Raw genomic sequence first — 26,242 nt, forward strand, 5'->3', positions numbered from 1 at the left:
TACAGCCTGTAGTCCTACTCCTGGGGAGGCTGAGTGGGAGAATTGCTTACTCCCAGGGGTTCAGGTTACAGTGAGCTATGATCGTGCCATTGCACTGCAGCCTGGGTGACAGAGCAAGACCTTGTCTTTAAAAAAAAAATAATAAAAGCAAGTAAAATATCTTTAGCTGGGCTTGGCATACGCCCATACTCCCAGCTCTCAAGAGGCTAAGTGTTAGGGTGGAAAGGCTGCTAGGTGTTCAGGGTGAGGGTGGAGAAAGGTTTCTCATACAGAGATTAAGATATAAAAGTAAAATTTATTTTATCCTTTAGAAGGACAGAGAGAATGAGAGAGAGAGAAGGTGGGGAAGAGCAGGGAGACAGCGGCATGGCATCCCAAAGAAAGAGAAGGGAGATGCCAGCAGCAGGCCAAATTGTTTGCTGCTTTTATGGGGACAAAGAGAAAAATAGTAATTATTGTGAAGTAATTAGCAGGCAGTCTGGAGACACCAGGTTGTCCCTCTTTCTTGTTTCTTCTGTTCCTGGAGACTTGGTTGTCTCTGAAATGTAGTCAGGCCTATCCCAGGGGATGTGATTTTTGCCCCTGAGATACGGTTTTGGGCAGGAAACAAAGGCCTGGAGTTTATCCCCAGATGTCTGGTCTGGGAGTTTCTCAGGAACACCTTTAGGCTGTAAAAACAAATTCTGAACGCTGTGAACTGGTGAACGTGGAGAGAAAGAGGTACATTTCCTTTCTTTTAGTTCTTTTTGAAGTTTGTGAAAACAGAGTCCCAGCAGGGTGCCTGCTAGCTTCGGACAAAGAGAGCAAAGAGAGTGCAGAGGGTTGATCTTTAACTGTTATTAGAAAATTGGGAGAGTCGAGGCCTTCCTAACACTAAAGTGGGAGGATTGCTTGAGCCTAGGAATCCAAGTCCAGCCTGGGCAATATAGTAAGACCCCATCTTTAAAACTTAAACATATACGTTCAGTAACAATATTTTGTGTTTGTGGACTTTTAAAAAATTTTTATGATGCACGAGTACCAACTGTATGAAGTCTTTAAATAATGTGCCTGGTTTGGGGAGTTTAAGTTGTTAAACTGCTAACTTAGAATGTGGGTTCCCTTCCTCGAAACCACAGGACACCCTTCTTGCTTTTCCCATGCCAAGGCCTTCCTTTTGCTGGCCACCTCCTCCCTGCAGCTAGACACTGCGTGCTGAACCTGTGCTGGCAAACTTACCTCCCCTCTGCGCGGAGGTGGGTTCACTTCTTTAAGCATTGTGCAAGAGGACCAGGGCGCGTGAGAGGCCGGAGAAACGCCACGTGCTCAAAGCAAAATCACTCACCCCTCATACTTCCAACAGTGTGCTGGAATACAAGTGATGAGCCCCAGTGAAAGCGAACACAGAAATCCCATTGTCATTACGAAATCCTGTAGCAAAATAATAATGTGGCCATAGTACAATACTGTGAACTATGGGCAAAGGCATCTAACATTTTTATTCTCCTTTTTGAATGTTGAATTACAATAGTATAACTTGAAGTCATAAAGAATTGTTTCTAAAATACAGAAAAGACCAATAAGATTTCTTTAGCACACCTTCAATAGTAATTTTAAAGGAAGGAAATCATTTTTAAAATTCCAGTAGACTTTTCCCTTTCTTTGGCCATGGTTGGAGGTGGGGTTGACCTTGAAACTGTGGTTTCAAGGAACGCTTAAAGGATGAATTAATCTGATGTGAAGAAAAAGTGGTAATAGCCTCATTCTCCTGCAGTGTAATCACAGACTTTTCCCCAGCCCTTAGGGGAGGGAACCTTTAATACTGGCCTGCGTAAACCGACGCCCTGGCGGCGCGAGTTGCAAGCGCCGCTCGAAGGAGTTAACCCGGAGGAAAGAGCAACCCCGAAGGGCAGCCCCCGAAACCACAAAAACTGCTTCAGCAAACAAACCAATCTGGAGGCCTCGATGGCTCTGCTGGCGCGGGTCCTGCAAGCCCGTCTGCGGCCGGCGCCCGCGCGGGGCGGGCTCCTGGGCGGCTGGGCCCCCCGGCGGCCCCAGCCCGAGGGCGCGCGGCTCCCGGCGGGGGCGCGGGCCGAGGACAAAGGGGCCCGGCACCGCGCGAAGGGGCCCCGCAGCCTCGCCGCCATGCCGGGGCCGCGCACCCTCGTCAACCTGGTGGAGTTCTTCTGCAGGGACGGCTTCAGCCGCATCCACGAGATCCAGGTAGCCGCGCGCGCCGGGCCGGGACGGCGAGCCCGCCCGGGATGCCGCTCGGGCACCGGCGGCTTGGGCGGGAGGGCACTGGGGAGGGGTCCCGGGAAGGCGACCCGGGGAGGAGGAGGCGGGAAAGGGGTGCAGGGCAGGGGTTGTTGGGGAGGGGTCTCTGGAAGGGGACCCCGGAGAGGGGGCGGCTGGGAGAGAGATGTGGGGAGGGGGCCCCCAGGGACGGGACTCCAAGGAGGCGCGGTGGGCAGGGGGAGTTGAGGACCGGGGCCCAGGAAAGGAACGCCGGGGAAGAGGCGCCAGGAATGGGTGTCCGGGGAGGTGTCGTCGGGGAGGGATCCCCGGGAAGGGCCGACGGGGAGACATCCTGCGGAGGGAAACTAGAGATGGCACTTTAGGGAGGGGCAGCCGGGGAGAGGCGGCGGGCGGGGGCCCCCGGGGAGTGGGCCTTGGAGCGGAGTCTCCAGAAGAGGGTGCGGGGGAAGGAACCCAGGCAGGGATTGCCCGCTGAGGGGACCCGGCGAGGGGCGGCGCGCAGGGGGCGCCCGGGAGGGAGGCCAGGGATGGGACGCCGGGGAGGGGACCTGGGCAGAGGTCCGGGGAGGAGATTTCCCGCAGGCGGTGGCGCCGGCGGCACCTGCGGAGCTGGGGCGAGAGCGCCAGGCGCCGAGCAGCACTGTGTGTCCTTCTGTGGCCGAGATCGTGTTGCATTCGTTTCTCATCCTTTTTGTTTGCATTTTTAATCGGAAAAACGGTGGTTCGGAGGTTCGGGTTCCGTAACCTCGAAGCCGTGAGGTGGACGCAGGAAGGTTCCGAGCCGGGACCGCAGGCAGGGACTCAGCGAGAGCCCGGTCGTTCCAACAGCCTGGCGGGGGGAAGGTGTTGGGACCGGCTGATTTTGCACGTTTCTCATCTCGACCCTGAGTCGTGCCCTTCCCAGGCCCACCTGGAGCTATGCCCTTCCCTGCGGTGGCCGTCCACCTGCAGCGTCAGCGCGGCGCCGCTCGGCTCCGGCCCCGCACAGTTCTGGGACCCGGGCCCTGTGGCCTCTTCCGAGAACACCCTCCTCTCGCGCCGCCGCGTCCTTCTGTCCGGAGTTTACCCGTCCTTGGGGACACGCCTCGGCCGCGCCGCGTTCCAGCCCCACCCGGGTTTCCGCCACCCACTGGCGCGCTCACCCCTGCGGTCGACACGCCGGCGCCAGGGCCTCGGCGCCTGCGTCGCTAATGGAAGGGCACAAGGGGGCTTGAGGAACGTTTTACCTGCTCTGAATTCCCCGCCCGCCCCTCTTCCTCCCTCACGCCACCCCTGCACAGCTTTTCCCGACACGTCGATGGGTCAAACATGATTTTCTGTCTTTTCTATGTAGAGTCTGAACATAAGGTGTCAGGATGATAATTTTCAAATACAGTAGAAAATATTTGTTAATTGCTTGTCGATGAGTTCAGTACAGCCTGATTTCTGAAATTTAATTTTTCTTTTATCCACCCCTACTTCCATCTGCTTTTACCCTCGCACCGTAAGCCCGGAGCACAGGCCCCACGGGGACAGTTTCTTCGAGAAGCGGGCCCCCGTTAGCCTGCGTCCGACGAGGACGCGTCTCAGCCCAGATCGGTGTTTCCCGTCCTGCGCCCGCCCGGCCTCTCCCGCCGGGCTTGGCCGGCTTCCTCCACCGCGCCCGTGGCCTGGGGCGGCCGGGCGGGGCACAGGCACGCGGTGACTCACTTCCCTCGGTGCCTTCGCGCAGCACCCGGACCGGCGTTCCCAGCTTTGTCCTCTCTCCGGGCTCGCCTGTTCCTCTGCCCTCCAGATGGCGCTACCCCGACCCTCGCGTGGCGGTTGTGGGAACTCTCATCTTCCTGCGTTCCCTCTGAGGACGCTCAGTGGCTACTTGGTGGTGTCGAGGTTACCTATACTTCTGCCAGCCTTCGGGCGAGCTCGGTGCCCGGGACCGGGTGTGGCCGGGTGACGCCCTCCCCCTGCTGGGAAGCCGCTGCGGGGAAGAGCACTGTGGCCCCACCCATCACACTGGTTCCCTTGCGCTCACCTGGCAGTCACCGAAGGGAGCGCGGCCAGGGTCTTGACCTTTCACCCAGAGGTGTGTCCAGGTCTGTCCGCAAAGCATCCAGGCATGGTTTGCACGACGTCCGTGTAGCCTGGCAGCCAAGGCGAGTGGACTGCGGTGCGCATGCGTGAACCAGTCATCGGGCGCAAGGCCAGCATGTGTACTGTGTGACCGTCACAGTCAACGTGTCTGAGCCACTAGAGTAACAAATCTGCAACGAATGTTGTGTTAAGCTTGACCATTCCTCTGCGGAAACGATTCGATGGTTCCGAAGGCTTTCGGGGACGATGCAATGAGTGCAGCGCAAGTAAAAGTGTGGCACGAACGCTTCGAAGGTGGTCGAGAATCTGTTGAAAGTGACCCCCGTTCTGGAAGGCCTGCACCAAGCAGAACACCTAAGAATGCTGAACGTGTGCGGGTTCGGTTAAAGAGACGCTGGGAGAACTGTGTGAGGTCGCTTCCTACTTTGAAGGGGACGGAGACGTCATTGTCTTATGTACAATGTTTCTTGTCTCTTGTGTCTTCTTCAATAAATGTCTCCATTTTTGATACTACATGGCTGGATACTTTCTGGACAGACCTCATATACAGATCACTGCTCGTTTTTCAGACAGAAAAGGCTCAACATGTTAGCTCAGTGACTTGCCCAAGGTCATGCAGCTAGTCAGTGGCAGGTTAGACATTATAATGGGGGCTGCCAGCCACTGTTTCCGGCTGTCGAAGCAGTGGGATCCCAGGTACCGGGGTCCTGTCCTCCTGTGCTAGCCCTCTGCAGCCACCTGTGGAGCCTTGGGCTCGTCAGTAATTCTCTCTAGACCTCAGTTTCCTCATCTGTGAAGGAGACTAGAAATCCCCATCCATCTCATGGGTTATTGTGAGGTCAAATGAGATTAGGCTTATGAAACGTAATAATAAATAAATAAGAACGATGAACATTTCTAGAACTCTCTTCATGTGCCAGGCATAGTTCCAAGTCCTACGTGTGAAGCAAGTCCTATTATTTCCCTATTTTGCAGGTGAGGAAACCAAGACGCAGTGAGACCAAACTTCCCAAGGTCATCCAGCTAGTAAGCCACGTCTGTCAGTGTCCCAGCAGCTCTCAGTGCTATGACTGACTGTATTGCCCTGCGGTCCACCACCAGAAAGTGCTGTAAACTATTTGTATCATTTCCACTGCCAGTGCCCTTGTGCTGATCGCACCCATCCGTAGCTGGGTTTGTCTGAGGAGTGTCCCATTTCCCCATAGTTCCTGACTCTTGGGGCCACCTATTTGTTAGGCAGAAGTGACCCCTTGGAAACTGAGGTGTCTTCACCTCAGGGCAGGTGGACCTCACCCAGATCTCCAGAAGGAGTGAGCAGTTTCCACCTGAGGGCAGAAGAGTAGAGAGAGCATAGTCTGTCTGGCCTACTGTTTCTCAGATTGATAGTTAGAGTGTTTAGAAAGGTGGGCAGATGCCAAAGAGAGCCTTAGTCAATTTTCCCAGCCCAGCCCTGGCTATGTCATGCTGAGCCGTGTTGGAGGCCCCTTTTTTGTGTTTCAACTGAATAGTTTAGTCCATTTACATTTATTGTAATTCCTTCCTCCCTCCCTCCCTTTCTTACTTCCTTCTAAGAGCTTTTTTGAGATATAATTCACACACCCTACAATTCACCCATTTGAGGTATACAACCATCACCGCAATCAACTTTAGAACGTTTTCATGACCGCAGAAAGAAACCTGTATCCTTTAACTGTCACCCTCAACTCTTCTATTCCCCCAGCCTTAGGCACCCACCGAGCTACTGTCTGTCTCTGTAGATTGGCCTATTCTGGACATGTCATATAAATGTAATATGTGGTCTTTTGTGACGGATTTCTTTCACTTGGTGAAATGTTGTCAAGGTTCACCCATGTTGTAGCATGTGTCAGTGCCTCATTCCTTATTACGGATAAGTAATATTCCAGTGTATGGATGTACCACATTTTGCTTATCCATTCATCAGTTGATAGACATTTAGATTGTTTCTACCTTTTGCCTATTATGAATAATGCTGCTATGAACATTTGTGTATAACGTTTTGTGCAGACATGTATTTTCATTTCTCCTGGATATACAGCGAGGAGTAGAACTGCTAGCTCAAATAGTAACTCTATATTTAACATTTTGAGAAACTGCCAGACTGTTTTCCAGAGTGTCTGCACCATTTTACACTCCCACCAGCAGTGTAAAAGAGTTCCGATTTTCTACATCCTTGTCAACACTTGTTATTACCTGTCCTTTTGATTACAGCCATCCTAGTGGGTGTGAATTGCTATCTCATGTGTTTGATTTGCATTTCCCTGATGACTAATGATGTTCAGCGTCATTTCATATGCTTTATTAGCTATTTGTATATCTTCTTTGGAGAAATGTCTATTCAAATCCTGTGCCCAGTTTTTGATTGGGTTATTTGTGTTTTTACTATCGAGTTTTAAGAGCATTTTATGTATTCCAGTATTCCAGGTACAAGTCACTTATTAGATGTGTGCCTTGAAAATATTTTTTCCATTCTAGGGGTTGTCTGCACTTTCTTGCAGTGTCCTTTGAAGCACAAAAGTTTTAAATCTTGAAATCCAATTGTTTATTTTTTCTTTTGTTACTTGTGCTTTTGGTGTTGTATCTTAAGACATTGTGCCAACCCCCAGGGCGTGATGATTTACCCTAATGTTTTCTTCTAAGAGTTTTATAGTTTTGGCTTGTATATTTAGGTATTTGATCTATTTTGAGATAATTTTTGCATGTGATGTGAGAAAAAGGTATAAATTCACTCTTTGCTGTGGCTATCCAGTTGTCCCAGCAGCATTTGTTTAAGAGACTGTTCTTTCCCCATCAAATGGCTTTGGTACTCTTGCTGAAAATCAATTGACCACAGATATTTGGATTTAGTTCTGGACTCCCAATTCTATTCCAGTGATTATGCCAGGAATGCCTTGTCTGGATTATTGTAGCGTGGTAGTAAATTTTAGAAGAGGAAAATGTGAGTCCTCCAACTTTCTTCTTTTTCAAGAGTGTTTAGGGTATTCTGGGTCCTTTCATATGAACTTTAGGATCATATTATTGATTTCTACAAAGAAGCCAGCTGGAATTCTGACAGGGATTGTGCTGAATCTATAGATCAATTCGGGGAGTATTTCTATCTCAACAATATTAAGTCTTCCAATCCATGAACATGGGATGTCTTGCCATTTATTTAGGACTTCTTAACTTTCAAGGATGTTTTATAGTTTTTTTTTTTTTTTTTGAGACAGAGTCTCACTCTTTTGCCCAGGCTAGAGTGAGTGCCGTGGCGTCAGCCTAGCTCACAGCAACCTCAAATTCCTGGGCTCAAGCAATCCTTCTGCCTCAGCCTCCCAAGTAGCTGGGACTACAGGCATGCGCCACCATGCCCGGCTAATTTTTTCTATATGTTTTTAGTTGTCCGATTAATTTCTTTTTAATTTTAGTAGAGACGGGGTCTCGCTCTTGCTCAGGCTGGTTTCGAACTCCTGAGCTCAAACAATCCACCCGCCTCGGCCTCCCAGAGTGCTAGGATTACAGGCGTGAGCCACCGCGCCTGGCCAAGGATGTTTTATAGTTTTTAGAGTATAAGTTTTACACTTCATTTGTTAAATTTATTCCTAAGCATTTTATTATTTTTGATGCTATTGTAAATGGAATTATTTTCTTACTTTCATTTTGGATTATTCATTGCTGGTATATAGAAATACAACTACTTTTTGTAATCGATTTTGTATCTTGCTAGCTTGCTGAACTTGTTTATTAGTTATAATAGTTTTTTAGTGGAGTCCTTAGGATTTTCTACAGATAAGATCATGTCACCTGTGAATAAAGATAGTTTTATTTCTCCCTTTCCAATCCAGATGCCTTTTCCTTCATTGTCTTGCAAGGGACCATTTTTAGAGGCTCATTACAGATTGCCCACGGGGGGCTCTCTGCACAGCAGGCTGGGCACTGCTTATGTAGAGCCTCTGGGGCTCTGGGAAAGAAGCTGGCAGATGGGGGTCTGGTTGTCTCTGGGTTCATCTCTATCCATAATGACATGTCTCTCTTGTTGCTCTACACAGCTAAGGTAGTTGTAAAAACACATCAGTAAAGAATAAGAAGACATCTATGAATATGTTTATGTGAAAGTCTATCTCAGGAATATGTAAAGTTACTACTCTGGTTCAGTTCTGTGTAATATAGAGCTTCCCTCCACCCCAATTTTCTGTTCCTCTAACACACAAGGATGTTTATGTTAAAGGTATATCATATCTGTGTATTTTTTCCTTTTTTGATTTCTCCATGACATTGCAGCAGAAGCACGCACGGGAATATGGAAAAATCTTCAAGTCTCACTTTGGTCCTCAGTTTGTAGTATCTATTGCAGACCGAGACATGGTGGCTCAGGTGCTCCGGGCGGAGGGGGCTGCGCCCCAGAGAGCCAACATGGAGTCCTGGCAGGAGTACCGAGACTTACGGGGGAGAGCCACCGGGCTCATCTCTGCGTGAGTATGTGGGGCCAGGCCAAGCCACAGGCTGGACGGGGTGCTCAGGGAGGCCCCTCTCCCCCAGTGTGGGTTCCTAAAAACTAGCTTTTCAAAATGCACTGAAACCCTAGTGGAATGGTGTCAAATGGCTCTTTGTGTGATCTCTAAACACAGGGGCCACAGGGCCTGCTGGGGCTCTCTCCCTCCTCCTCTGTGGCAAGGTGTGCCAGCAGGAGGTGGGGGTCACACTGGCCCATTGCTCTCTCAAGCAATGCTGTGTGGCTTTAGGTGTCCATTCAGTGACAGCCAAAGAAGCTGAAGCTCACAGAGCCCTTGTCCGTGGATGGGTGAAGGAGGGGGTCAGCTGTTTCAGGAGACCCGAAGGAAAATCCCCTTGAATAGGGCCTAAGAACCTCCAGCACTGATCGCCATGTAGTGATTTTCCTGTCTCATAGCTGACTGTGATTATTAATTTTGGACAAAGTTCACTGACACCTGTGCCATCCAAGTGATCATCAGCACAGTGCCAAGCAGGGAGGAGACCCTGGAGTGTCTGCAATCTCCTGGTCCAAATCCCTGCGGGTTAGAGGTTCTATCTGTGGTTCCTTTGACATGTATGTTCTTATATTAATACATGAACTGGGCAGAAGTACAGTCACCAGTTTCCCCAATAAATAAGAGTTGTTGATCGGAAGTCACCAGGGTCTCTCAGTTTCTGTCCTCAGGGAGATCATTAAAGAGCCCCCCCTGGATGCCCTGGTCTAGAGGGCGGTGGCCGAGGCTAAGGCACAAACTCTGCTGCCTGCTCTGGCGGCCTCAGGCTCGGGAGCCTGTGCTGGTGGCTGGCACCCTCTTCAGCTGAGACACGGTGGGGCGGTGCTGGTGACCGTGGTGCAGGGGGAGTAAAGGGAGAGGGCGTGTCCGGGCCCAGGGGACTGGCTGGCTCAGCATGGCCGCCCAGAGCAGATCGGAGGCAAGGGAAGCAGTACAGGGTGAGTGGCTGAGTGGCGGTGACTCCTGTGGGCCCCCGAGGCTCAGAGTACCCCCGGACCTGCCCCAGGACTCAGGCGGCATCCTGCCTTCACCGGGAGGGCCGCTCCAGGCCTGGCGACTGGGCGTCCTCTTCGTGTAGCCAGCAGCCCCGAGGCCCCAACACGCTACCAACAAGCTGCAGTCACTTTTTCTTTTTTCATATCAACACTTAATTCATTTATATATGTATGCGTATATATATATAAACTTTTCTCTTTTGCTAATCAGCAGTCTCATGTCTTTACTGTAATATTATTTCACGGTTTTTGAAAGGAAACGACAATACTTTACTAAAGATGATTCCCAGTGGTGGTTTTTTTCCTTAAAGCTTGTCTGGAGGGCAGCAGCGGAAGCTCTGCCAGGCCCAGGGCTGCGGCTGTCATTCCTCTCCCCGGCAGAGTCTTTAATGTCTTAATTCCATTTTGATTGACAGATCTTGTTGATCCTTCATAAAATTTTCTCAGACGTTCCTTGAATTCTTCCCCAGAACGTCAGTGTTGTTAGTAAGATTATTTGAAATTCACTTTATTCCTCTAGGGAGGGCGAACGGTGGCTCAAAATGAGAAGTGTACTGAGACGGAGAATTCTGAAGCCAAAAGATGTGGCCATTTTTTCTGGAGAAGTCAACCAGGTTATTGCTGATTTAATTAAAAGAATCTACATCCTCAGGAGCCAGGCAGAAGACGGAGAAACTGTGACCAATGTCAATGACCTTTTCTTCAAATATTCAATGGAAGGTGGGTGGAGCCGGGAGACGGGAGAGATGGAAGAATGGACGCTTGTCGGGACCCGCGGTTTCCTGGGATGTAACATGCGTGCCCTGTGGCGCTCACGTGAGCCAGCCGTGCCACCACTGCTTTCCCAGTGGTACCTGGGACTTAAAAAGAGCTTGCTCAAGGCTCCACCCCCACCCTGTTTTAGAGGCAGAAAGTTAGTTTCCAATCCAGGTCTTTTTAACTCAAGCATCCATGTTCCCAATTACTACATATTTTGTTTTAGCATAATCTTTTGTTGTCGTTGAGACAAGATTTTTCTCTGTCATCCAGGCTAGAGTGCAGTGGAGTCATTGTAGCTCACTGCAACCTGGAACTCTTGGGCTCAAGTGATCCTCCTGCCCCAGCTTCCTGGGTAGCTGGGACTACAGGCATGCACCACCACGCCCAGCTAATTTTTCTATTTTTTGTAGAGATGGGGTCTCGCTCTTGCTCAGGTTGGTCGCAAACTCCTGACCTCAGGTAATCCTCCTGCCTGAGCCTCCCAGAGTGCTAGGATTACAGGAGTGAGCCACTGCGGCCGGCCTAGCATAATTTTTAAAGAGGAACAAAGGTTAGAGGGCATCTACTACAAAGTTGTCCTAGCTTTTAAATTCATGTTGAGTGGGTAGTACTTTCTCATGGTTCAAATATCGAAACCAAAAGGTATTCAGTGAAAATTCTCCCTCTTTCCTGAATGAGGCTAAGGTCACCAGTTTCTGATGTATCTGCCAAGACATATTTTATGTATGTGCAAGGAAATGTTTTATGCATGTGTAAGGAAATAGGCACATGAATATTCTTTTTACTTTTAAAAAAATAGGCAGCAGCACACCGAACATATTGTCCTGTACCTTGTTTTTTTCTTTTCTTAAAAATATATCTTGGAGGACCCTCTAACAGCTTTCTCATCGTTCTTAAAAAATGAGTTTACTTTCAAATTTAAATCAGGCTAACATTTCAGAGTTCTAATATTAATGTTCTCGGAACCTCGTTCCGGATGGTCAGGGGCGCAGACGGTAAGCACAGGGGCGGCGCTGCCTCCGCGGCTTCCCTGATGGTCTCCTCAGCCTGCAGCTCTCTGGGCCTGGGCTCCCCTCTTTGGCCAGGAGGAGCCACATTTCAGCTCCCGAGGTTGGCCAGTGGCTGACAGGTTGTCCCCGGTGGCCAGGGCAGGAAGGGGCCCTGTTGGGGTTTTGCTTCCTCCTTCCAGAGAGGAGGCTGTGGGAGCAGGGCAGGGGCAGGCCCGAGGTCTCGCCTTCCCTGGAGGCCGGTTGTCTCAGACCTGATCTCAGTCCTGTCCCGGCCTCCTCCTGCCTCTTCCTGTACAGCCTTAGCCAACTACATAAACTCCCGGAATCTTCTAATCTCCTGCTGAGAGTCTCTTTCTTTCTTTTTTTTTGAGAAGGGATCTCACTCTGTTGCCTAGGCTGGAGTGCAGTGGTGTAATCACAAACCCCTCGTCTCAAGCGAGCCTCCTGCCTCAGCCTGCAGATGTCCTGAGTAACTAGGACTATATGCTTGCACCACCATGCCCAGCTAATTTTTATATTTTTTGTAGAGACAGAGTCTCGCTGTGTTGCCCAGGCTGGTCTCAAACTCCTGGGCTCAAACAATCCTCCTGCCTTGGCCTCCCAAAATGCTGGGATTACAGGTGTCAGCACCATGCCTGGCCAAGAGTGGGCTTCTTAACGTGTGTCTCCCAGGGCTGTGGAGCTACTTTGATGAAGCAGAGAGTGTTAACCTGCCTGCACGGTGCACATTACCCAGCACCAGTCAGGTCTTGTCACCCATCAACCCCCAATGCCTGGCTCCCTATAGCTCGGGACAGAGGAAACCTCAGAGTGGTGATGCCTCTCACAAAAGGCACCTAGACTTCTTTTTCTTTTGAGACAGAGGCTCGCTCTGTTGCCCGGGCTAGAGTGCAGTGGTGTCATCCTAGCTCACTGCAAGCTCAAACTGCTGGGCTCAAGCGATCCTCCTGCCTCAGCCTCCCGAGTAGCTGGGACTACAGGTGCGCACCACTACGCCTGGCTAATTTTTTATATTTTTAGTAGAGACGGGGTCTCACTCTTGCTCAGGCTGGTCTTGAACTCCTGAGCTCAGGAGATCCTCCTGCCTCAGCCTTCCAGAGTGCTAGGATTATAGGAGTGAGCCACTGTGCCCGGCTTGGACTTCTTTTGAAAGTTACTTTTATCTGGGTGCAGTGGCATATGCCTGTAGTCCCAGCTACTTGGGAGGCTGAGGCAGGAGGATGGCTTCAGCCCAGGAGTTCGAGCCCAGCCTGAGCAACATAGTAAGATCCTATCTCAATTAAAAAACAATAATGATAATAAAAGAAAGTTACTTTTATGGCCAGATAGCGCATGTTGATATGGTAAATAATCTAGAAGAAGAGGGTTTTTAAATTCTCTTTCCCACCTAGGAGTGGCCACTATCCTGTATGAGAGTCGTTTGGGCTGCCTGGAAAACAGTGTCCCCCAGCCCACCGTGGAGTACATCAAGGCCCTGGAGCTCATGTTCAGCATGTTCAAGACCTCCATGTACGCAGGTGCCATCCCCAGATGGCTTCGTCCCTTCATCCCAAAACCCTGGCAAGAGTTCTGCAGGTCCTGGGATGGACTCTTCAGATTCAGTAAGAGAAGAATTTAGGGGCACCTTTTGTGTAAGAGGTTGACCTAACTTTACCGTGTGTTGTGTGTCTAACTCCTCCAGACTGTGGCAGACGATGCCCAGACGTCGTTGCACGTTGTTATTTGGACTCATAACTTTCAGATGTGTTTTTCAAAGAAGCAAAAAGCATGTATGTTGTGTCTACAAGTAATGTGATCTATTTTTCATTTTTAAATTTTTTATTTTAACAGCTATTCTAGCTGAGACATACACAAGTGAATGTCCATGGGTGATGATGCTATTAGTACAATAAATCTGTCAATGCTTAAGATGTAGATAGAGTTTGAGGCCCAAACACATTCATTTGGACCCTACAATTTTTTCAAACCCAAGATGAGACTACAAAGTAAGAAGATTAGTTTTCTTATGTGACTAAAAATTTTATTATATTATGAAAGCATTTCCAAAAAGGAAAAAGAATGATTTCCAAAATACTTATAACAATGTTCTAGAACAATGCTAACCTTGAAAGAAGTGTCCCATCGTGTCTTTTCAAGGTCAACATTCATTTGAATAGCACGTCCTGATGTACGTAATGTGCTTGTGTCTTTTTGTGGTAACATCTCAGATAATACATGGCCTTTTCTCCTCCATTCATTTTCTCTTCTGGAAGAATAGTGGAAAAAATAAAGGAATCTACGTTCTTGTGACTTCACATTATATAAATAACTTTTTTGGCTATTGGAGTAGTAAAGCAGACATTTGCAAATATCTTATAGATTATTTTTAAAAAGGAAGAAATGCTTAGCTTGTCTTTTGACTTCTCATTCATTTACACAAGCAGCTGTATGAATGAAGTCCCAAGGTTGACAACAGATAACTCTGGGTTCCCTTAGCCCCTGCCACCTGCCACTGGCTTAGTTAAGTTGCTGGGAGGACAAAGGGGGTTGAGACTGAAAAGATTATTCCCAGCCCAAACTTTTTTCAAAAGAAATACCGTTTTCAAACAGGCCAAATTCACGTTGACAACAAGTTGAGGGACATACAGTACCAAACGGACCGAGGCCAGAGCGTGAGAGGGGGACTTCTCACGTACCTCTTCCTTAGCCAGGCGCTGACGCTCGAGGAGATCTACGCCAACGTGACCGAGATGCTGCTGGCCGGCGTCGACACGGTGAGCCTGTGGGGACCTTGTTTCCCAGCAAACAAGCCTCATAAGCTGACAGAATTTGTCTCCTTTTAAGGCACATACTTTAAGCAGCCTGTACGCGTGTGTACTCGGCTTGCTTCACTGCCGAAGTCTCCAGGAGAAAACACTACACATATAGTCACGTGTCGCTTAACGGCGGGGATACGTTCTGAGCAAGGCGTCGGTGAGCGATCTGAGTGCACTTGCACAAACCTAGATGGCGTAGCCTGCTGCACACCTAGGCTACGTGCTGTGGCCCGTTGCAGCTGGCTACACACCTGCACAGCAGGTCACTGTACCGAGTACTGTGGGCAGGTGTAACCCAGGAGTGTTTGTGTATCTAAACATAGGAAAGGTACAGTAAAAACGGGGTTTATAACCTCATTGGACCACTGTTGTACATGCAGTCCATCATTGATAGAAACATCGTTAAGCAGCGCACGACTGCATGTAAAATGTATAATTAAGGTGCACAATGATTTCTGTGAAAAGTATAACCACAATTTCATTATTCCACAATTCCCCAAGTAGCTGGGATTACAGGTGCATGCTACTGTGCCTGGCTTAAGTTTTGACGTTCAAAAATCATCCCTGATTTGCAAACATTTTGTCCATTGTTTCATCATGTCAGATATGAAGAGGGCATAGACATTAAAAACCTTATTATTTATCATTTAAAATATTCTAGGCCATAGAATTCATTTGATAAAGCCAGTGATTCATTTAATTCTTCCTCAGTTCATTTTATAGCGTCAGCATAACTGCGGAGGTCTGGGTGGGAGGTAAGCACCAGGACTTCGTGTGCTCACTGCCCGCCCGCACCCAGCCCAGCCGCTTCAGAGGCGGGTCACTGCCTCCGTTCCAAGGCGGAGAAACCAAGGCAGCCTCCTCACCTGGAAGCTCTTCCTCTGCACCAGTGCTTCCTGACCTCAACTGAGGCACAGGCCTCCCTTTTAAAGGGACAAAACCCCCCAGTGTTGATGTATTATTTTTATTACAATGTCACTTAAACATGTAAAGGCAAAAAAAAGTATAAACTCTATTCTTATGGATCTTCTACAGCAATAAAACAAAATATATATAAATTAACTATAAACCGAATGATACAATCAACGAAAATTCTAATTCACTGTATAAATGTGATGGATGGTGTGGATTTGTTCAAATTAAGTCACCACCCGAATGGAGGAGCCTTGTGACCTTGTGGCATGGCAGATTTGGACACAGTTGAATCTGCTGCCCCCTGGTGGTAACTAAGAGCATCACAGCGAGGTGGAGTTCAGAAGGGCTCTGTTCTCCTTCAGCAGCCTAGGATGGAAGCCAGGAGACAAATTTTTACGACTTCATTCTGACTTTTAAAAACATCAGCTATATTGCAGTATAATTTATGCACCATCAGCTGCATCCATTTAATCTGTACAATTCGATACAGACTGTTGACAGATGCAATCATTTATGAACCCACCACCACGTTTTTCTAAATACTTATGTAAATGGAATTATACGGTATGTATTCTTCTGCATCTAGCTTCCTTCACTCAGCAGAATGACTGAGAGTCTTCCACGTGGCAGCATGTAACAGTAATTGATTATTTTCTTAGTTACTGAGTAGTATTCCATTGTGTGGCTATATCACATTTTGTTTTTCCATAAAAATGTGATTTTAACATAAATTTGTCTGTTCTCCTAGTAGAAATCATCTAAATGACCTCCTTATCATTTACAAGTAAGAGCTTACACATTATGTTATAGATTATATATTACAGGAGAGCCTGCCCTCTATAAACACGTAGCATCCATTATAAGGAAATGCTATCAATATGGTCTACTTAAGTTACGTTTTTTTGATGAAAGAAAGGGAGCATTTATACCATGGAATTTTCTTCTTTACAATAAAGTGAAATATAGTCCCACAAATGATAGCATTGATTTTAGTGAAAATCTTGGGACCTAGGAAAATAAAATAAAATTATTCTCACTAACTGGAAATGCGATTCTTCAGTCTAAGTGCTGTTTGAAAAATGACACTGCTTTGCACAAATGAGCTAGTCAACCACTCTGTGTTCCCTTTACTTGATAAATGCACGGGCACGATGGCTAACTAATGATCTGCATGTGCCTGATCTCTAGATCAGGGAAGCCAGAGTGGGTGAGCCCAGCCGTCCTGGGCCTGTGGGACGCCAGTGGGCAGCCTGAGGCCCTTTCTAGCAGAAATGGGTGACCCCTGCAAAGAGGTCTCATGAAGTTCCTGCAGAACTTCCAGGACCGACCAGCGACTCCCTGGCATCCCTCGGGCTCCACTGAAGAGGAAGCATATTGCTCTTAAGTGATCAAAAGAAGTTCCACAATAACTTTTCTGTGGCTATTCATAACAAGAGCACTTGAATCATAGAGTTGCTGTAACTTCCCAAAAATAGTGGTTTGGTTTTCCTGGCGTGAATTAAGAAAAAGACTCTTCTGTTTTGGTTAGACATGAAGCGCTGCAATAGCGGTGTGCGAGTACAATTTTGCACCTGCACAAATTCCCAGGGACTTCGTGGGGATGTCACCTGCTGTTCAACTCCCTGGTGTTGCTCACCCATGTGCCCGTGTCTGCCGCTTTCTCCCATTAGACGTCGTTCACGTTGTCCTGGGCAGTGTATCTCCTGGCAAGGCACCCGGAAGTGCAGCAGATGGTGTACCAGGAGATAGTGAAGAATTTGGGGGAAAGGCATGTTCCAACAGCAGCAGACGTCCCCAGAGTCCCACTAGTCAGAGCTCTCCTTAAGGAAACCCTGAGGTAAAAGGCTCACCCGAATCGGTGTCAACAAAATGTGTCCTTGAAGTCCCTGATTCTTTATCATAACAGATCCTCCAACTGCCCTTGGTGCTGCACTGTTTAGGAAGAGGATGTTCGTGGCTATTCTTGTTTCCTCCCTGCTTGGCCATTTCCAGTGGCCTTTCTGCTGCTGAAGTATTCATTGTTCTTCATAAAGATCTTCGGAGCAGTCGTTTAACATTGTCCCTGCTTTAGCCAAGTGCTTCATCCAGTGTTCCCAGTACGTTCCTGGGTCAGCACCCTCTGACCTTGTTTCTCTGAAGATAACACGGAACAAGATCCGTTTGTGAGGAAAATACTCTGGGCTGTTTGGCTAATTTCCAGACCCGTTGACAAAACCTGGTGGTTCTGTGTGAATGGCTTAGTCAAGGTTGGGAACGCCACACAGCGAGGCTCGTTGACTCCTGCACAGTGCTTTAGTGGCAGTGGGAAGAGCTGGAGGGACATGGCAGTCCTGGGTGGGGGATGATTTGAGTGGGAGGTGGGATTAGGGGGCCAAGGAAATTTCTTCCCCTTCGCAGTTCAGTGAACCTAAACGCAGCATCCCTCCATGAGGAAATGCGTGACAAAGCGAAGGTTATTCTCCATAGTATGTACTGAAAGCATGCTGTCACACCTGATTTGATAATGGTGCTTCAGTCTGTGTTGCGTCCTCAATCTACAGCATGCTGTGTAAGCTCAAAGTAGGAAAGAAATGGAGCCGGCTTGCGGTTTATTGGTATTTGTCATTTAAAGTCTTACTCAGTTTTCTTGGGGTCAGCTCTCTGAGACAATCCCATAGCTGAAGTGTCGTCCTCCAGATGTATTTCACGGGACCCTAAGTCCTATGACTATGCCTTGATAAAGTGGTTCCATAGTCACATAAAATGTCAGAAACAGAATTCCCCCCCGGGAATACAATGGCGTGTTAAAGATTTTCTTTGTGTTTTGCAAACTGTTTTGACTTTGGTACCTTTTCTGCACACCTAGGAATGCCGGCTGGCATAGCTGTCTAAGGAACCACAGAGGTCTTTGCAAAATTGTTTGCTTGAAATTGTACCATGTGTTACTTTTTAAGAATTTTTAGTGGAAATGGCAATATATTCAGATCTCTAAATGTTTAACAAAATATTCTTGAAGTCACCACTCCATTCCTGTTCCCGTCGCTCTTTGCAGGCTGTTTCCAGTGCTCCCCGGGAATGGCCGTGTCACCCAGGAAGACCTGGTTATTGGCGGGTATCTGATCCCCAAAGGCGTGAGTTTGGTGGCCGTGGGGGGGGGACTGGGCTGCAGTGGTGGCTAGACTGGAAGGAAACCTGCTTGCACATTCAGGAAGTCTTTGTCCCCAAGCAAAGATCAGCAGAGCTGCTTTTCCTCTTGTGTATTTTGTGATGGCAGTGGGGTTTAGGAGGAGGGAATTGTGTGCTCTTACTGCTCCCAGACAAAGCAGATACTCTGTAGCCCGCGGGCCAGGCCCTCTTCTGGAGAGTCTCCGAGGGGCTTGACTGGCCTTGTCAGCGGCTGCACTGTCATCAGGGCGGGCTGTGAAGTGTGAAGGGCGGGAGGGGCTGCTGTCCCGGGTGTGAGCACCTTAAGCGGCTTCCCCAGGCCGGCGCATCTCAGAGGGCCTGGCCAGCCAGGGCGTTGGCCACTGCTCTGCTTTCACGCCACCCCATTCTCTATTCCTTTTCTGTTGCACATGGTCTCCTCAGACCCAGCTGGCCCTCTGCCACTACGCCACGTCCTACGAGGATGAGAACTTCCCTCGGGCCAAGGAGTTCCGGCCAGAGCGCTGGCTGCGGAGAGGAAACCCGGGCAGAGTTGACAACTTTGGGTCCATCCCCTTCGGTTACGGGGTTCGTAGCTGCATCGGGCGGAGAATCGCAGAGCTGGAGATTCACCTTGTCGTGATCCAGGTAGGACGTGGAGGTCAAGTGTTGGCTGTGGGCTCGGCCTCTTTTACTGGGCTCAACTGGATCAAGACGTTCAGGTTAAGAAAGAAAACTTGGTTTTGAAAATTTAAAAGCAAGACCTCTGCATTGAATCCGTTCATATTTGAGATCACTACCCAGCAGTAGGCACCTTCCCCCCATGGCCCCCGCTTCTTTTTGTCTTCCCTGGGGTCCTGTGGGCAGAGGTGGAGATGAGGGGCCTGAAGGTCTGGGAAGTGTGTGTGTCATGCGGGTCCCCAGGGCCTGGAGCCCAGCGCTCCTGCTGTCATGTGTGGAGTGAGGAGAGAGGGGCCTGGGAGGGCGTCAGATGAGGGTCCTTAAACACTAGGGAGCATAAAAGCTACCAGGGAGCATGGCATGAGGGACATAAGGGACCAGTGAAGGCTGGCCGGCAGGGAGGAGGGGGAGAGGGATTCCAGGTGGCCAGGCCTGGGGTGGGCTCCAGAGCTGGAGGAGGTGAGGGCTGTGGCCTGGGATGGAGGCACAGAAGGAAGCGTGGGGAGAGCGGCCCATTGGCCCAGGACTGACTCTGGTTGGGGAGCACAGGCGGCCCAGGAAGGCTCTGCCAGGATCGGCTGGTGGGATCAAGCAGCTGCCCCACCTATGTGGGGATGTGTCCCTGGGTCCATGTGAGGTCAGCTTGCTGTGGCACGGAAGGAGCTCCGGGCAAACCAGCTCCGAGCCCAGCACTGCTGTTCACTGGCTCCAGCACCTTGGGTGGGTTTCTCAGTCACTCTGAGCCCGTCACCCACAAAAGGGGCCAAAGCCCTGCCTCACAGGTGTGTGAGGAATAAAAACAGTTGATGTGCAGAGTCTGTGCTGAAGAAGTAGAAGCTGTTCTTGTCCTCTGGGCACCTGCACTCAGGGAGTGTTATCGGGAAGGTCTCAGCTCCCCAGATTCCTGCTGTATCTTCGCAGCCACCTCAAGGACAGGCGAGGCAGTCCACCACGAGAGGCAGGCAGTGCATCTGCAGTGAACCAGGCTCTGCCCGCCCGAAGAACCAGGGACGTATCCACGAGCCAGAGGCCGGCCTGTGCTCCTGCAGAGGGCGGATTTGGAGGAGGTTAGAAATGGGGTGTTTGGAGCTGGTGATGGGGTTTTGTAGGCTGTACAGGTACCACTAAAGTTTTTCCTTGAGGAGTCCTCATTTCTACCTGTGCAAGTAGAGAAAGGGAGCATAATTATTTTTAATTGTCAAGATAAAAAGAGAGAAAGCACAAATAGTACTGGGAGTGAACAAGGAGACAGCTACAAATGCAGTAGGTGACTTCTTTAAAATCAAGAACATACCTCAAACAGCTTTTTGCCAATAAATTTCAAGACTTAGATAAAATATTTAATTTACTAGAAAAAATATAAATTACCCAAATTGACTCAAAGGAAAGAGAACAGACCTAACATAGGTGTCAATGGTAAAAAGATCTACTCCCGAAATGTTCCAGACCTACACTGTTTATTGGCAGGTTTTGTCAACCTTAAATGAACGGGTAATCATCATCCTACACAGAGGAGAGGAAGTCTCATTCTGTGAGTCTTGCACATCCTTGATATTCAAACCTGGACAGGATAACATGAAGAAGGAAGCCACAAGCCAATTTGATTTATTAACAAAGACGAAAAATAACCTAAATGAAAGACTGGCAAGCTGAATGCAGGAGTGTGTCAAGCCAGAAGGCCTCACCCAGTGAGGCGTGCTCAGGAATACCAGGGTCGGCTACCATTAGGGTGGGACTCACGAGCGCATGGTGTGGGTTGGAGAAGGGAGTCTCACACCAGCAGTAGAATAGTTTTAGGAAAGAAAGTTCATTTTACTTCCCAAAAGTGGGAAGGACACGACATGGAAGAAGGAAATGAAAGTGTCAGCACAGAGGATAGGAGGTTTGGGGTTTTTATTTAGGAGCAAAGAGAAAGAAAAAAGTGGTTGTAGCCAATTGATAGCAAAAAATTGCTGTGTGTGCTTTTACATTTTTTTTTTTCTTTTTCTGTGAGGCCGGCTTGTCAGAGGTCCTTGGAATCTGGTGCTGACCAGAGCTGGGGGGTGGTGGGGGAGTTCGCTCCCCTGCTGTCTGCTTAGGACACCTCAAGGCTGTGAAAACCAAACTCTTAGAGATAACAAGTTCAGCTTAAAGACAAGTTGAACTCCAGGTGTTTAATCAAACAAAACAAAGGGCAGTTGTGAGTTTTCTCTTCAAAGGGGCAATTATGTGCTGTGAGTTTATTTCTCTTACTTTCTGTTAGTTTATTTTCCTCTGTTAGCTAGTTAATTAACAAGGCCACCTTTTATTCCCCCCTTCTTTTTGGTGAAAATTAAAATTTCTATTTAATGAACTCAGAAACTGGAGAATTTGGATGAAGATCTTATTTTCTGGAGCTACTTCCTGCTGACCTGGGACAAAGCGCAGTCCATACCTGTGAGAGTTCATGTGCATCATTAACGGGGAGGGGCTGAAAACGGACAGTCTTTAAAAGTTAGAGTAGAGGTGGGATAGAAGAGGGAACCACAAGGGTTCTTTTACCTTTTTCTTCAATTTCCAATAAGTTTTTTTTTTTTTGAGACAGAGTCTCACTCTATTGCCTGGGCTAGAGTGCCGTGGCATCAGTTCACAGCAACCTTAAACTCCTGGGCTCAAGTGATCCTACTGCCTCCACCTCCTGAGTAGCTGGGACTACAGGCATGCGCCACCATGCCCAGCTAATTTCTTCTATATATTTTTTTAGTTGTCCAGCTAATTTATTTCTATTTTTTAGTAGAGACAGGGTCTCGGTCTTGCTCAGGCTGGTCTCGAACTCCTGAGCTCAAACAATCCACCTGCCTCGGCCTGCCAGAGTGCTAGGATTACAGGCGTGAGCCACTGCACCTGGCCCCAATGAGTTTTTAATGCTCACACTGCTACCAAAACTGGCTGCTTCAAGTAACCTTGAGTTAGTGATAACAGAGATAGTGAGTGTTATCTCAACACCAGTAACTTAGTAGTTTCAAGCAGGCAGACCAGAAAACAGAGACAGAGAATTTCATAAACTTTTTATTTTAACCCTATTGTGGCAGATTGATCATTTGAGTTCTGAATATTTTTGATGTACTTTACCCATCAGTTTAAACATGTGCACAAGAACAGAAATTTAAGAGGTTTCAAATGCAAGTCTGGGAACACTAAATAAGAGAAGTTTTTAAGAATCTTACCTCAGACCAATATTGCAAATGACCCGTCCTAGGTCCAAATAGCATAAAAGCCCAAACAGCAGAGTCAGAAGATTCCCAGTGTGTACACATGACATACACCAAATTGACTGTAGCTTAAAAAATAAGCCAGGGAGTGCCAAATGCAAACAGTCCTACTCTCCCAAATGGTTGAGATTTTCAACCCAAACAGTAATTCTGGAACTCCCCGAATGAGGAGAAGAGCTGCCTGTGTGAGTTTTATGATAAGGTTAGCATGTTCGGCAGAAGTACCTGGAGCAGTGAAAAGTCCCTGTTTTTCTGAACAGCTGTGTAAGGGTGTAAGACATGATGGGTATATTTAGATTCAGTGAGAACACTAAGTCTTTTCCAAGAGCCTGAAAAAGGAAGCTTGTGGTGTTAAAGGAGTTAGGTGTCTAACTTAACCGTAAGATCATTTCCCAGTCGGGGTGACTGGGAAGCACTCAAAGGAGTGAGCAAAGTGAGCGGAGGAGCTGTGGAGTACACAGGGGGGTCGTGTTTTACTTTTCACTCTGACAATGGAGCTAGGAGAGGGAAATAGAGGTCCTGAAAATTTAGGAAGAATAAGTGGCTCTAGTTTTATTAAAATCAGTTTGCTTACTGTGATGCAGAGAGAGAGAGTTACCTGAGGCTCGGCCATCCCGGTGTGATGACATTGAGCATGTTGTGAAGCTGGGGTCTGTCCATCAGACTGAAGCAGTTCCCCTGGGTCCGTGGGTATGGAGGGTGCCGGCTCGGCGGGGCTCACTAGTTCCGGAAGATGGGTGCACGCCAGCTTCCAGTGCCTCTCCCTTTTTCAGAGAGGGCATGGGCCCGGGGTCCCTGCAGAGGCCACCTCCTGGGGCATTTCTTACTCCAAGGACCCAGAGTCATAGTGGAGGCAGGGCTCAGTTCCTAAATGGGGGTGCGGTTCTGATGTCTTCTTGTCTGAGCCTCTAGGGTATCTGTGTCTCTGAAAAACGTCTCTCATTGCGGTAGCCACCATTTGAGAAGCTTCCTTCTGCTGTAGGACCATAGAGGACTTTGCACCGCTCGCCGAACCAGTGGCAACGGAAGATCGAGTAGCAGAATGGCACTATGATTAAGAGATCAATTATCAGGCCACATTTCTTGGTCCTTTAACATAATGTTGCCCATGATGGAAACTAAGAGAAAGAAAAGGACTTTTTAGGGATGGTCATATGTCAAAAATGGAAGTCTGAGGGGTGTCCCAGACTCAGATGACCTTTGGAATTCTGATCAGACATCAGTCATCCCCCAAATCTGAGTCAGACTGAGACCTAGAGATGTGGCCAGAAAATGGGCATCCCCAAGTTCCGACTCAGACCAAGACCTAGAGATCTTCCCCCTAAGCCAGGTGTCCCCGACTCTCAGTGAAGACTGATGGGGGCAGGAGGCATAAGGCCCTCCAAGGCACATTCCCCCCTGGGGAAGGGTGGTTACGAAGCATCCTTCCCTGGCACCCTCCTGAATGGTAGACACGGCGCCAGGTTTCCCATCCCAGACCAAACCAGAAAGCTACCACTCTCAACCTTGAGCATATGACCACTTCCAGAGCCCAAGAGACTCACCAGATTGCGAACGATATTGAAGGCACTGAGAAGAGTGTCTGGGAGTTGCACTGCAGGGGAGGGAGCAGTTAGAGACAGAGGCAGAAGAGTGAGCTTCTTGTGCAGAGGTAGAGAAGTGCCTCAGTTTGCCTGTAGGGGCCACCGGAATGTTATGGGGAGGACTCACGAAGAAGAGCTCACAGTGAGGGCTGGAGAAAGAATTCTCACACCGGGAGAATAGTTTTTAGGAAAGAAAGTTTATTTTACTTCCCAAAGGTGGGAAGGGCACGACATAAGAGAAGGAAATAAAAGTGTCAGTGCAGAGGATAAGACGTTTGGGGATTTTATTTGGGGACAAAGAGAAAGATAAAAGTGACTGAAGCCAACTGATAGTGAAAACGGCTGTGAAAATGTTGTGTGTGCTTTTTAATTTTTTTTCTTTTCTCTGTGAGGCCGGCTTGTCAGAGGTCCTTGGAATCTGGTGCTGACCAGAGCTGGGGGGTGGTGGGGGAGTTCGCTCCCCTGCTGTCTGCTTAGGACACCTCAAGGCTGTGAAAACCAAACTCTTAGAGATAACAAGTTCAGCTTAAAGACAAGTTGAACTCCAGGTGTTTAATCAAACAAAACAAAGGGGCAGTTGTGTTGTGAGTTTTCTCTTCAAAGGGGCAATTATGTGCTGTGAGTTTATTTTTCTTACTTTCTATTAGATAGTTTACTTTCCTCTCTTAGCTAGTTAATTAACAAGGCCACCTTTGATCTACCACCAGAAAAATCTGTCAGCGTGATTTACCACAATCACAAATGAAAGGAGAAAAATGATACGGCCCTCCCAAAAGATCACCCAAAAGATCACGGATAAAATTCAATCCCCGTCATGAAGAAATTTTCTTAGCACACCTCAACAGAAGGTGTTATTTCTTAACCAAATAAATGGCATCTTCCCAACAGTGCCGGTGGGCTTTGGGAAGGGGCGGGACAGCCTCGCAACCAGGAATGTGACATTGGTGCACAGGAGAGTGTCTGGAGGATTCACCCAGCTCCCCAGGAGTCAGAGACTTGAGGTGGGCTGTGGTTTTTGTTTGTCTCCTTTGCAGCTTTAGTGTTTTCAACAAGCAAACCACTCAGAGAGGAAAAGAGGCCAAGTGCACGACAGCCTCAAAGCTAGGAGACCCACGTGCACGTTCTCCTGCCATGTGGGAACGAGTGGCCGCTCTGTGAGGTCAGCAGAGGGGTCAGAGGTTAGATGTTTAGACGGAGCCACCTGGATACAGGCACTTCTGGGGCCACCTACTGACACGCCTTTCAGCTCGGTTCTTTCACAGCGACAAAGGGGTGTGTTCAGCACACGTCCCTGTTGCAGCCCTGACCTGACTCCTGCCCGACTCCATCCTGGAGCCCCAGCCCCTCTTGGGTTCTGCTTCTTCACCTGGGAGAGGAGGCTGGAGAGAGAGGCAGGGCAGGGCAGGGCCGGGCAGGGACAGTGGGTCCGAGGTAGAAGCCCACGGCTCGTCTGCCGCCTGCGCTGTCCGAATGGGCTGAAAGCAAGGCCCTCCCACGCCTCCAGGAGTCTGTGTGTTGGCAGAAATCTGTAGAGCAGGTCGGCTTTGTTCCCTAGGCTGACCGAACATCCCGCCCTGGCCAGTTGGTGGGGGAGGTTATGGCTTCAGGGCGATGGATACCTCGGTGTTCTTCCAGACTCACTGTTCAGGTACTTTCCAGTTTTACTCCGGGACCCAGGGATGGTTCTGCTTTTGAACTGTGGAAATGAGAAATGGAATCAAAGGTACAAGTCAGGACGATTTAAGTTCAGGATATTAGCATGATGACGCCTGTTCCGTGACTCAGCTCTCCCTGCTGCTGTGTCTGTTCCACGTCTGAAGTGGCTGCAGATTCTGAACCTGCAGGAAACCTGGATTTCACTTTGTTCCTGTCTCTCTGTACTCCTTTGATACCGTCTTTATCTAGACCGAACATGGAAGCAGCAGAGTTGGAATTCTGAAATGGCTGATGAAACCTAAGCCATTTGGGCATGGGGCCTGCCTCGGCCACACCGGCTTCGCAGTTGCTCAGTGGACGTGCCAGGCTCCTTACAGGATCTGAAGTTCTGTTTCCAAATGGTGGGCATCCGCTGGCCGAGCAGTGCAGTGGCCTCCAAACTGCACGTGGGTGCTCATTGCCCGGGCTCCCTGCTGCCTGGGGCCACCTTAGGAGGAGTAAACGTGTTCAGGGAGCACCGTGAATTTTCCGCTGTTCCTAATCTGAATCCTTCTGTTTCTCTTCTTAGCTGCTTCAGCATTTTGAGATCAAAATATCTTCTCAGACTAAAGCTGTTCATGCTAAAACCCATGGGCTCCTGACGCCGGGGGCGCCCATCCACGTGCGTTTTGTTAACAGAAAGTAA

At 48.7% G+C, this 26,242-nt stretch overlaps 1 protein-coding gene across 1 annotated transcript; it reads left to right on the forward strand.

Moving 5' to 3' along the window:
- The first annotated feature begins 2,118 nt into the window (after nt 1–2,118).
- Nucleotides 2,119–26,242, forward strand: LOC105814827 (cytochrome P450 27C1). The gene is made up of 8 exons (XM_012649920.1): nt 2,119–2,202; nt 10,326–10,525; nt 12,966–13,175; nt 14,164–14,327; nt 16,955–17,121; nt 18,316–18,394; nt 18,852–19,055; nt 26,126–26,242. Exons 2-8 carry the CDS (start codon nt 10,348–10,350, stop codon nt 26,240–26,242), a joined length of 1,119 nt encoding a protein of 372 aa, XP_012505374.1. The 5' UTR covers nt 2,119–2,202; nt 10,326–10,347.

This window comes from Propithecus coquereli, unplaced genomic scaffold (genome assembly GCF_000956105.1).
Source record: "Propithecus coquereli isolate 6110/MARCELLA unplaced genomic scaffold, Pcoq_1.0 Scaffold307, whole genome shotgun sequence".
Classification (NCBI taxonomy): Eukaryota; Metazoa; Chordata; class Mammalia; order Primates; family Indriidae; genus Propithecus; species Propithecus coquereli.

Bases quoted from the DNA above. Each gene is read 5' to 3' on its own strand.
- LOC105814827 (XM_012649920.1), top strand. From the start codon at position 10,348: ATGAGAAGTGTACTGAGACGGAGAATTCTGAAGCCAAAAGATGTGGCC. The intron at 13,176-14,163 runs GTAAGAGAAGAA...GTTTTCAAACAG, and splicing joins GGATGGACTCTTCAGATTCA to GCCAAATTCACGTTGACAAC. The intron at 14,328-16,954 runs GTGAGCCTGTGG...TTCTCCCATTAG, and splicing joins TGCTGGCCGGCGTCGACACG to ACGTCGTTCACGTTGTCCTG.